Source organism: Ylistrum balloti, unplaced genomic scaffold (assembly GCF_031769215.1).
Source record: "Ylistrum balloti isolate Yb309-2 unplaced genomic scaffold, AGI_CSIRO_Ybal_v1 Utg371016, whole genome shotgun sequence".
Classification (NCBI taxonomy): domain Eukaryota; kingdom Metazoa; phylum Mollusca; class Bivalvia; order Pectinida; family Pectinidae; genus Ylistrum; species Ylistrum balloti.
This window is the reverse complement of record NW_026782565.1, coordinates 21736-33860: the sequence shown is the minus strand read 5'-3', so window position 1 is coordinate 33860 and position 12125 is coordinate 21736. Positions and strand designations below refer to the sequence as shown.

At 33.6% G+C, this 12125-nt stretch overlaps 1 protein-coding gene across 1 annotated transcript in view; it reads left to right on the top strand.

Annotated features, from left to right (window-relative positions):
• The window catches only part of LOC132560124 (protein NDNF-like), a 43753-nt gene extending 40905 nt beyond the window's left edge, over nt 1-2848 (top strand). Inside the window, exon 4 of the mRNA XM_060224773.1 lies at nt 937-2848. Within this exon, the coding sequence (XP_060080756.1) occupies nt 937-2234 (1298 nt within the window). The 3' untranslated portion in view covers nt 2235-2848. The remainder of the gene's footprint in view (nt 1-936) is intronic.
• The last annotated feature ends 9277 nt before the right edge of the window (nt 2849-12125 follow it).

Below are 12125 nucleotides of genomic sequence, written 5' to 3'. Positions count from 1 at the left end.
ACATTTAGTCATTTCCTTTTGTACGTATCAGACTGTCCTCCATCTAACGTATATAGAATTTACACGAGATTAACCTGTCCTTAGCAGCAGAATAGTTAAAGGGTTCGTTTGAACAGAAAAGTTAAAGACGATATCAGCTCTAGCTTTCATAGCAAGAAATAACAAAAGGCAGACATTGCAAGGTGAGGGTGTTGAGGCCATTCGGATACGGAGATGGTTATCGATGTCTTTGGTGTGTAAAGAGAGTTTTAAAACCGTGGCTGAGTTTTGTAGGATTATCATCGCACTTACATCGGGGGTTAATTTCACTATTAAAACGATTACTTTAGCCTTGCCAACAGAAGCGATGTAATCGAGACGGCAGTGAGAAGCTTGTTAAAGCAGTATGTAATCCCGGACATAAGTGTGTTTCATGTGGCTACTGATAACTTCACATACGGCCTGATAACGTATCAATATTCATCACATTCATGGTCTTTTGTCTAGTGGTTCCGCGTTCTACACACAAATACACATATATTGCATATTTATGTTCATGAAACAATGCGACAATGTTTAGTCAACATTTTTGGCGGAACAAAATCAGTTGGCTTAAGGAACTTGCATAAGATTATTTCATAGCAAAGAAAAAATTGAGTCGATGAAGAACGAAACAGAAAATGTTTATTATCTCATATCAACATACTGTTTATCTGTTACTCTTCAGGTGAAATTTTAAAAATACTTTTCGTTCATGAAGTGTATATGTATATATAAATGTGAGCTATGGCAACTGTGTGATGTGTTCTGTTTACTGTTTAGTCATAGAATCAGGATATTGAAGACAAGTACTAATTTAAAGATCATTTTTATTCCATTGGAAGTATTCTATTGCTTTGTATGGTATTTGATCTTAATCTTAAACTTGATTGATATTTACAATTTTGTTTGTTTCAGAACGAGGAGGGCGCCCTTATTTTAATCATACGGGTGCCGGGAAGCACACGTTCACATTGAGTGGCAAGTTGATCTTCAAGATATCTTTGAGGCCCCTAACAAGCGATACTAGGGTTCATTTCTTTGCAACAAAAAAACTGAATTCTGTTGCCTACCCGGCGCTTCCCAAAGACTACAAAGTAGAAGGAGCCGAGGTACAGCGCCGACGAATATCTGTGTCGTGGAAGGCAAGTCCGGAGGAGACGCCCTATGACAACATCATCACTTACTGTGTTGCAATCAGTAGAGGCAGATCTTATCCTACCCACTGTTCACTAAATGCACATTTATATGGAGACAGTTATATGAAACCGCCTGTGGGCGCCGGTTTCGGATTCGCAAAGGAAAAAAGGCGATTTAGAGAGATGGAGAGAAAGGCGAGGCCTGTGGCGGCTGCAAAGCGAGGACAAATAATATACAAGTGTATTGGAAGCCGCACAAATTATATATATACACGGGCAAAGCCTAATACAAAGTATTTCATTGATGTTTACGTCATCAATAATAACACAAACCGCACAAGTGCGTATACTGGCTTAGAGCTGAAGACAATGAGAGCGAAAAAAGTCAAGCATCTAAAGTTTAACAAAGTAAATAAAGTAACGTTAAGTCGACCAAGACAGAAGGATGTTCTGAAGTTTAAACTGACTTCGTTTACAAGTAAAGTGTTTCTTGCCATACATGCATGCAGAGGAAAGGTCAAATTTCAAGTAATGCGCAGAGGGAAAACTATAGTGAATACGAGAATAAGGAATATTAAGAAGATCACTTTAAGGGATTTGGAACCAGATGATTACCTTGTGAAAATAACTAATTCACGAAAAGGAAAACGGAATGTACGAGTGATCATAAGTAATAGTACAAAAGTGTTTCAACAGTATCCAAATCTACCAAATGATACCAGGGTACTGGTGTTCGATGAACAGACCACGTGTAACAATGTGACAATTGCGTGGCTGGAGGCGGGAGAAAGACAAACGTATTGTCTTTACAAGAAAGAAATACCCGCAAGCACCAAACGGAAACGGCGGCGAAATAGATCAGATTCTTGTAAAACGTCGGTTGTAAAAAGTAGTGAAAAAATCACTTGTAGAAAATTTAGTAGAAGACATAGGAATACTAAGACAGGAGTTACGACCTATGAAATCACAGGCTTAAAGTCTGGCACCTCCTATCAATTTGACATATTAGTTAGTCGGCGAAAAAGACACCCATTGCCGTACCAAAGTGTTGTTACTCAAACAAGAAGCGATTGCTGAAACATGTGAGTGAAAGGCGAGTGTAAGATATATATATGTATTCTGAATGTCAGTCTTAAGGAGATCTGTGATTTTGCCACTAAAAGCGGGAATGCATTTCCGGAAAAAAACTGTGCCACTGTGATGTCGTTTAATCTAGACTGGATTATCTTATATATTTACTTCCTGCTAAACTCACAATAAACATTGCAGAGAGTAATATCACTAAAACAGGTAATCCAGGTTATTTTGACCAAGCTGAGGAATATGGTCCTCGCAACACTTTGTCATTAAATATCTCACATGTTGACTCCTATCCGTTGATAGATCGACCATGTCTCACGTTTAGAATTAAATGACTATTCGAATTACTTCCCGAAAAGGTTTTCAAAATTAAGAAAGGGGTGCTGCATCATACGAAAATCCATCTGACAAAAGTTGTAAACCGTTATTTTTCACCATTGCTATATGATACATAGACAGAACGACCTGCTCAGTTTGGGTTATACTCTTTGTAAGGGGAATAACTCTTTAATCGCCTCATGTCCGAGTAAGGTTGTAACATTCCGAGAGCCTGAAGTTTGGGGGCTGTTGAGAGGATAAAGGAAAGATGACTAGGAATATAAAGTTTTACAGAAGGTCCCGATTTCAATGCTTATTTGCTAAAAGATTGACTGTTGTATCACTGATATTCAGATATTGTTACATTTTTCATTTTTGTTTTGATTTGACAAACAAAAATTTCTTTATGCGTGCAATACATGTATGTTATATAATGAACTAGATATTCGCTGAATTGATCACATCCGAATTCGCTTTCCAGCTGGGAGGACAACGTTTATTGAATTAATATCGCTCATTAAGGAAATTTTAGATGAAATTCATTGTTGATGTTATTTAATTCTCTATTTACGATGTTGTGTACCTGTTGATGTAGCCGCCAGTCCTACATTACTGAGAAAAACTTTAATGTTGTCAACACAATTTATTCATGCAACACGTTTACAAATGCTACATTTCCTTAAATAGCATGAGAGGCTACACGTATCTCTGTTAGTTGATAATCGTGTCATTTAGTACAAACAGTGTTCCATTTGGCTATAGTGTTCACAATAAGTCTCATTTGTATATATATATATATAATGTATATAAAATTTACTATGTTTTGTATACATTGTAGTAAGATACATTGTAGTGATATATTTATGTATGTTTTTGTTTCATTTTACGTGTGTTACGTGTACTTATGTACAATGTACGTACACACTACTTACTACCACGACATTGTATGTATACTACAATGTATCTAATACTACAATGCAAATGAAAAGAAATAGTATTTTTATATCATGTTACTACAATGTATACTCTACCTTTGGTATGAGACTATCATTTCGCAAGAATTGCTCTCCCGGTTTAAAATTCCGTTCCAAATCAGATGTTACAAACCCCTGCTAACTAAAACCAGAGAACAGTTTGACTGATATGTACACTGTTGATTCAACAAAGATGGAAGCATTCTTCACTGATGAACAATATTATTTATATTAATATTCATTTCATTAAAACCATCTATGTTGAATGTATGAACAATAGTAGCTTAATTTCAGAGTGAGAGAATGCATTTACAAACTTATGCATTTTGTTATGTGGTTTGATAGAAAAAAAAGACATTTGGCTTCCATATAATCTACTTCTTCATCACCTACATTGTATTTTTGGTTCAATTATCCATCTACCATTGTGTTAGGCAACAGATCAGCGAGTTAAGAAATGACAGCTAAATGGCATTTTGGATCAAAAGAAATATTTCTCTTTTGTATCGGAGAGAATTTGAACCAACAGAATTCATATACTGTAGATACTGAAAACGGAAGTCACGTGAGGAAATCGACATGATAATCATCGATAATATGTTTGCAAATATTTATCAAGCATTCTAATTTATTTCTTACACATGGTGTCAACATATGCTAACTGAGTTTAGATATCATTGCCACTGTTGATATTAAATTAATTTCATATTTGTTTAAATAATTGAAATTGTGTTCGAGTTTTTTTTCATACTTTTGATCACGGTGTTCGATGTGACAAAGATGGGTAAATGAAGTCAACACAAAGACAGAAGGTGACTTTCTAAATGAAGATACATGCATTGAAAGTATGACGTCGAATATAACATTAAGAGATAATTTAGTTTGAATATAATTATTGTCATGGAAACAAGTGATCGGGTAAAAATGGTCTTATTTGATAAGACGAGGTCTCTGAGAATAAAATAAAATTCAACGTACAATAAACCTAGACAGCGATGGTTAACAGTTTACACGTGTCAACCAGCATTACCGGACTGGAGTGAAAATATATCCACTACTAGGAATACATCATTTAAAATTGAATGACTCAATCAAATATGTGCAAATACATATTTTTAGATATTTTATACACCGATTATAATTGACAAGACAATAAAAGACGTGTTCGGAAAGTTGAACAATTGGTACCGTAGTGTAACACTTTTGGGTTAATTATTGTTGCTTTTGTTTAGTTTTGCAACTTTTTTGTAAATTTAGAAATTGTTAATTTTAAAATGTTCGGTTACCTTACCAATGTTGAGGATTAACTTATCAATTGTTAGTTTAACTTACCAATTGTTGTGGATTAACTTATCAATTGTTACGGTTACTTTACCGAATGCTGGATTGGCCTATGAATTGTTAGATCAACTTATCGGCTGTTGTGGATTAACTTATCAATTGTTAGATTAGCTTACCGATTGTCTACATTACGTCATTTAACAATTGTTAACTAGGTTAACTAGGAAGACACAAGAGAATAACATCTTTCTATACAAATCTAGAAATTAATTCAGTAGTCCAATGATGAAATGAATGCACCACGTGTCTCTTTCTTTCCTCTGTGACCCGTCATTGATACGAAGAGCCTTAATTGCTAAATCCGGGTAGGCGACTGAGGAAAACCAAACTGACTAAGATCAATGTCAGAATGTAGATAGGGGTTGCACTTCCACATGATTCAATATGTTTGATAATTTCAAACATCGGGTAAGTAAAAGGAACATCAAGTACATGTGTATATGCTAAGCATTCAAGTATTTATTCTAAGCTGTGCCATCATTCCAATACATCAAAACGTGGCATGCATGTAGAATAATCCACACAACGGCTATGTATAGGACACAATCCTAATCAATACCATATGGGTTATACTAAAACTTCCTTGGTGTTGTATAATCCCAAATCAAACCATGTAATGCATTATCATCTAATGCATGAGACTTCAGTTCTTGATTTTCTGTCGGATGAAATTAGAAGCTCAAGTACGACAAATCTAACGTTGGAACCCTGTGTCATTTACGTATATATGCTCAAACAAATATAAACTGGTAAACCTTTATAAAATACATACCACTCAAAACAAATTATATTTCCAGGAAACTACTTACCAAGGTATCAACTCATAAACTAGATAAAAAAAGCATAGATCAAAATTTACCTGGTTCTAATTTGTGCACGTGGCATAACATGCTTTGATTGACCAAGACTTACAAGGCGGTTGTCGAAGCAGAATTCGCTTAATCTTCCGCAACACCTGGTCTTATTCTCCTGGAAGTTTTTAAGGTGTCCCATGTAAATCTCTCAGTTTTGTTTATATTTTGTCCTAGTTTCATAAAATTTGATTTTGAATTAAGATTGCGTTGACATGTCGGTATTTTCAATGTTTTATTTTTTTTCAAATTCAAGCATCTAACGGAAACAACAAGAGAGAACATCGGCATGTCAACATCATCTAAATTTAAACTAAAGTTCAGTGAAACTATGGCAACATATTAAAAAAGACAGAAAAAACTTATACAGAAACACGTAGAGACGTATAAGGAGAATAAGACCAGGTGTTCGGGAAGGTTAAGCATTTGTCATTCCAGGTAAGTAATATATCGTTCCCAAATGAGAATAATGTTAAGTACAACGGAATAACCAGGCATAGCTGAAATGTATCAAACACGTCCAACTTCATATCAAACAAGGAAATAGAGCAATTCCTAATGAGACCACTCTGTCGACCAGCAACCCTCTCATCATCAACATCAACCTACATCTCTCCCAATCATGTGTTAGGAATATGTCAGTTGTCGTCATCTTACACGAAAGTCGTGATATTACAATCAAACCATTGAACCAAGTTACACCTAAGGTTGGGAAAGCAGAAAATATCACCTTTAAAAACTAAAAATTATATAAAACAAACGACCGTAATGAAATGCCTGGACATATCTACATTATGGCAGGAAACCGGAACAATTTTTTTTAATAAAGTCAAAAACTGTTGAAGAAACGTCTACGTGAATAGCACCTTTTAATACAAATATATCTGTAACATAAGAAAAAGAACAGTCAAAAACTGATTCGTTCGTCTAGGACCTGTCATGAATCTGTTTGCCTAGATTGAGAAAAAACTAAATAAATGCATCTACAATGTGCATTTTGATAGATTGCAGGCATACAAGTAAGCGTGCATGTAGTTACTGTCACAAAAGCTTTCGGCATTTCACTACTAGGAAATTCAAAATCTTCATTTCCACCCATAACGAGGGTAGTTTGTGTAAAAGTGTTGGATTTCCAAGTACTACACATGACTGATAGAAGAAAGACAACTCCGTTTCAGCTGAGATGTACATGTGTGTACAAGTAATAATGACGTCGACAAATGAGATTTCTACAAAGAAATCCACGACAAATTCTCATTTCATTGAACAACTGTAAGATCATCAATTTTCGTGAAGGATTTAATTTTTGTTGATTTCGTAGGAACTCTTCATCCTTGAATCCTTACATCTTCCAATCAATTGATATAGATACTAGTGAACCTCTGGGAACTATATACCTTTGACGTCAGATGTTCACGATATGATATCCTATTAAAAATCTAAGAAATTTAAGCTCCGCTAAAGCAGAAAAAAATCTGATCTTACAGTACGTTGTAGGCAAGTTTGAATTCTAATCCTCATTTATAAAAGACGGAGTCTTTATTTGCATGGAATCTGAGGTTGTAAACAAAATATTCATTTCTCGAATAAATAGTATCATAATAAGACAGCAAATCCAACAGTACTTAGAATGGTATTAAGAAACTAGGATACACGAGTCAACAATTCAGAAATCCAAAACAAACGAGGAAGGTTCGTATCCTTACATTATTATAAGCTGACATTCGGTACTTGTTCAGAATGCATGACTATCTTGTCATTTGTCTTTGGAAAGAAAATGTGTTGATACGCTTTCCTTTGTAAGTAAGCAAGTCCTGTTCTGTTTGAATGTCCTAACTCTAAACATGACCGAGGTTGATACTTGGTTGTGACGTTGATCGTTAATGAACAAATCTGTTGAAATATGAATTTTAGGTTATTTGTAGAGTCAACACAGAAATACATTGTAATGTTGATTTGACGTAGAATTCAAATAGTATTTTAAACATTTTCGCTGGATGATTATACTATTTACAAACGACGCATCAGTGAATATAATGTTGGCCTTAAGTATTGATGACGTGGCAGGCTTCTGATGTTGATATAATGTTAAATGTTTTACTAGGTTGGCGGTAGTTCACAAGACAGCGTCCTTGGACCATTATCAAATTTAATGTTCACTAGCAGGAGGATTATTAAGTTTATTTCCACCACGGTCTAGGCCATGCTATCCAAACGTTGTTATTTCTGTGCGTTTTCGTGTTCAAATGGCCATTCAACTCTCTATACTCGTTTTTAACACGAACTGTGTGTGTCGTCTTTTCTTACCAGTTTACTGTTTATCTGACTATCATTAAAAAAACAAGAGTTGGGTGGCCATAGAAACATCGAAACTGTCAAACAATGAAGAAGAGACATAAAAATGAAAAGGTTTAGAGTTTTAATAGTACAGCCTTCTCCACTACACAATGAATAACGAAATAGAAAACAATACAACAATACAAAATAGGATAATTTATACATAAACATACTATACTTTGTTTAAACATGTTTTTATGTAAATAGATTATTTGAAAATGAACAACAACCAAACAAGATACTATTGATGGAATATCATAGGGATTTCAGCGTCAAAGTTATCATCCACTGTAAAGTCAATAACACAATGTACATCCTCTCATTCACCACTTCTAGATTTATGTTTTCAGCATAAAGCACGTGCACAATCAATATTCCAAATAAAGACGTAAGCATTGAAAATACACCAAGAGAAATTAAATATCTACATTAGGTGGTTAGAGATTAGTCCCAATTAAGTTCAAAGATTTGAAGGAAAATATTCCTTAAATTATCAATTAAAAAAAATGTATTTCCTTTGCGTAAACACTGATTCATTGGTCTTAAAGTTGCAGTTTTTCCAATAAACAAAAACTGTTTGAATCAGGGATAACATGTAGTGTCCAGAATGGCAAAGTTCTCAATTTGTAGATACAAGTTATAGGTGAGGCTACCCTTAACACAGAAAGCTGTCAAGATTACAAATTAATACAGTAAACACTCATACAAACACCCCTCTCCTCCAACACACACACATTTATACCAACATGCAGAACCGAGTTCATATTTTTGCAAAATTATGCTGTATTCAATTCAAAACATAAAATGTAGGCATTAGCTGGTTTCCGTTTCACTTTGGTAGAAAGAGATCTTTACATTATAATTCGCTGTAATGGTTGTAACTTAATTCTAACTAGTATTGTCATGTAGTTTATGCATGACTGCTGTGATGACAATGGCACTGATGCTCCTTGTATAACAATAATTCATGTGGAACTGATATAGATTTTACAGCTTGCAAACATTTTTATCACAAAAGAAATTATGTCTTAATATGCCAAATAAAGGTATCTATATTGCCTGTAACATCTTACTTCTTGGTCACCGATTTTGTCGTATAATGGTAAGGCACATGATGCTGTACTTTTAAAATGTATGAATTTAATCATAAATATAGTTGAGGAATTCAGTGATTCAGTCACTTATATCGATACATGAACAACCTATTGCAATACAGTTTTATAAATACCTAGACATTAATCGATAATAATATAGCCAGTTTGATAAATATCTGGACAATCTATGGTGAAACAGCCAATCTTAATACACACTTGGTGGCTTTACCTATAGTGAAACAGCCATTTAAATGTCACTTATATTTCTGTACTTCATATTGAAAAAGAACAAGACCTTTCATCTTTTCTTCCTAAATTGTCAGAATTTTGATGAGTAGGCTTCAATTAATAAAATCAACAAAATGACAGAAGACTGGGTTCTAAATACTTAACATTCACATAACGGTTTACAAATGGCATTATTTCCATAACTTTATTCTTTGTAGTTTTTGTTCAAAACCAAATGAAAAAAAAATCAACTGTTGATATAATTACTTGAAGAGAGGCCATTGCATGTATTTCCTTAAGAAAAGCCAACTAACTCTGGCCACTTATTTTTCACTGCTAGAAAAAAAACCACATTAAGATTTCATGGATTATTCCCATCAAGGGTATAAGGACATGGTCATGAATAATTTCATACAAACAGAGTGGTGTATCTTCAGTGGTTAGTGGCTATTCATGATATTTTTAAAGGAATATGTAATGTCTTAGGCAGTTGAAGTTTTAATATTAAGTTTTTTTTTGGCAGAAAACCTACACAATATGGGTATGTAGAATATCTTGCTGTGCATTCAATATCATACTACTTGTGTTCCTTTAATATCTCTCATGCAGGATTTTGTGGATTACAGCATCAAAGCATGTTATACACTTGCTTAGATAAAACCATATACATGTATATGGCACTATATATTGGCTAGTTTTATAGCAAGAACAGAGATTAAATCCTATGTGCTCCAGCTCCTATATATACAGGATTTTGTTTTTCTATAGGATAAATTTTTCGGACAGAATAACATTGACATGAATTACATAAAGCGAAGACGATAAACTTAGGCACGAGGGCATCTAACAGTATTTCTTCAAAAACTGCTGTATTTGCCGATAATTAAGTACAACACTATGAAAATGTAACATCCAAGATTTCAAAGGTATAGTTTTTTGAAAGTATGCACACACTAATAAGTTCAAAAATATTTACTCCTAATCTTTTTAGGGGGTTACTTGTATACATATATATATGTCAAACAGATAAACATATAACTCAGATGAAAATAGACACTATATTTACACTGTTTAGCACCTTCATCCATGCATCTATGAATCCTCTTCCTAGCTAACATTTCCTTAAAGAAAAACTGTTTAACCACCCATTTACATTTGAAAATCATAATGAAAGGAAAGAGAAAAATAACAATTACACCCAACCAGTACATAACACAATCTTACCACAATAAGCCGGAATGACTTTTAGAGATTGCTATACAACTAAGGACACCTATGCTGCACGGGTTTATAAATATCATATAACTGGAACCTCCCTCACCCCCATAATTTCTTTTTCAAAAGAAGTTAGGTGTTCTTGATAAAGGCCCATAAATGTTTTACTTTACCCATCAACCAATATTCACCTTTTGAACACATTGTCCTATCCTAGACCCATCCACTAAGTACTTACATGTAACAGTCTGAACAGGGTGTGAAATATGTACATTACATTTTAAAAAATATAAACAGTATGGACTGATATTTCACACTGGTTCATCACCAGTGACACAATGCATTAAACAATTCGTATATCCTGACCAAAATATCTCTAACACTTCAAAAATTGTAAATCAATGCACATGAAAGGAACGGTAAATTATCTAGCGACAACCATATTCACAACAAAAGTTTTAAGTAGTTATACAAGTTGTATTTATCTTATTGTATTGTAGAAAAATACATGTAAATATTCAATAAAGATAGTATATTGGTGTCAGTAAATTTATGTATTACTACATCAACATTTGTACTTAAATACAGTAGTGACAACACTCTTTGATTGTGGCTGGGTGAGGCAACAATTATATCAATACAAACCTATTAAATTTTAAATACATATTCCAAAATACCATAAAACAATGTAATACTTTAATCAGATAACTTCAGAGCACAACTTTTCGTCCCATAAACACACAAAAATTCACATTTATGCTTAATGGATGATATAATAAAAGATAATTCAAAATTTATTTTGATGTAAGAGAAGTGAATGGTACCAAGTATATAATACCCCTCCATATAACATATAGATGGCTCTGCTGAAATGTAACCAGGAAGTAATTGTGCATGGACACATATGCAGATGGATATGGTTTATTTCATGGAAACATCAATACTTCAAAGTGTAACTTTTAGATAATTGATAATCTGATCAGTGTTACTGTATATCCATCTTCAAACCTCTAAATTTGTGTTCATTAAACTCGTCTTCACTGATTAATTATAAACAATCCCTTAATTTTAAATAGGACAATCTTGTGAGGAAACATAACTGCTTATTACAAAAGAAATATTAATCTATATAGCAAATCTAGCACAATAAGGTATCAGATTTGAGATTCAAGTATCATCAATACAAAGTAGATTTACATGTACATGTGTTATGTTCCATTTTTGAACTTATTCTAAGAAGAAAGTCTCAGTATTACGACAAATTGCTGAAAGATATTTTACAACCAAATGGAGGTATTGCATGTTAAATACAGGACTCAAAGCATTAATTTCAGACAGTTTCAAGTAAGTATATATTTCATAGTGTGCTTTTGCTCATGTATCAAGAGGAAAATAAAGGCAAATAGAAGAATCTATTGGACAACCTCCCACAGATATTCTTTATACTTCAGGACCAATTATACAGTATACATAATATTGTAGATTACACAGTTAATACAAAACATAAATAACACAACGCACAACACTGTA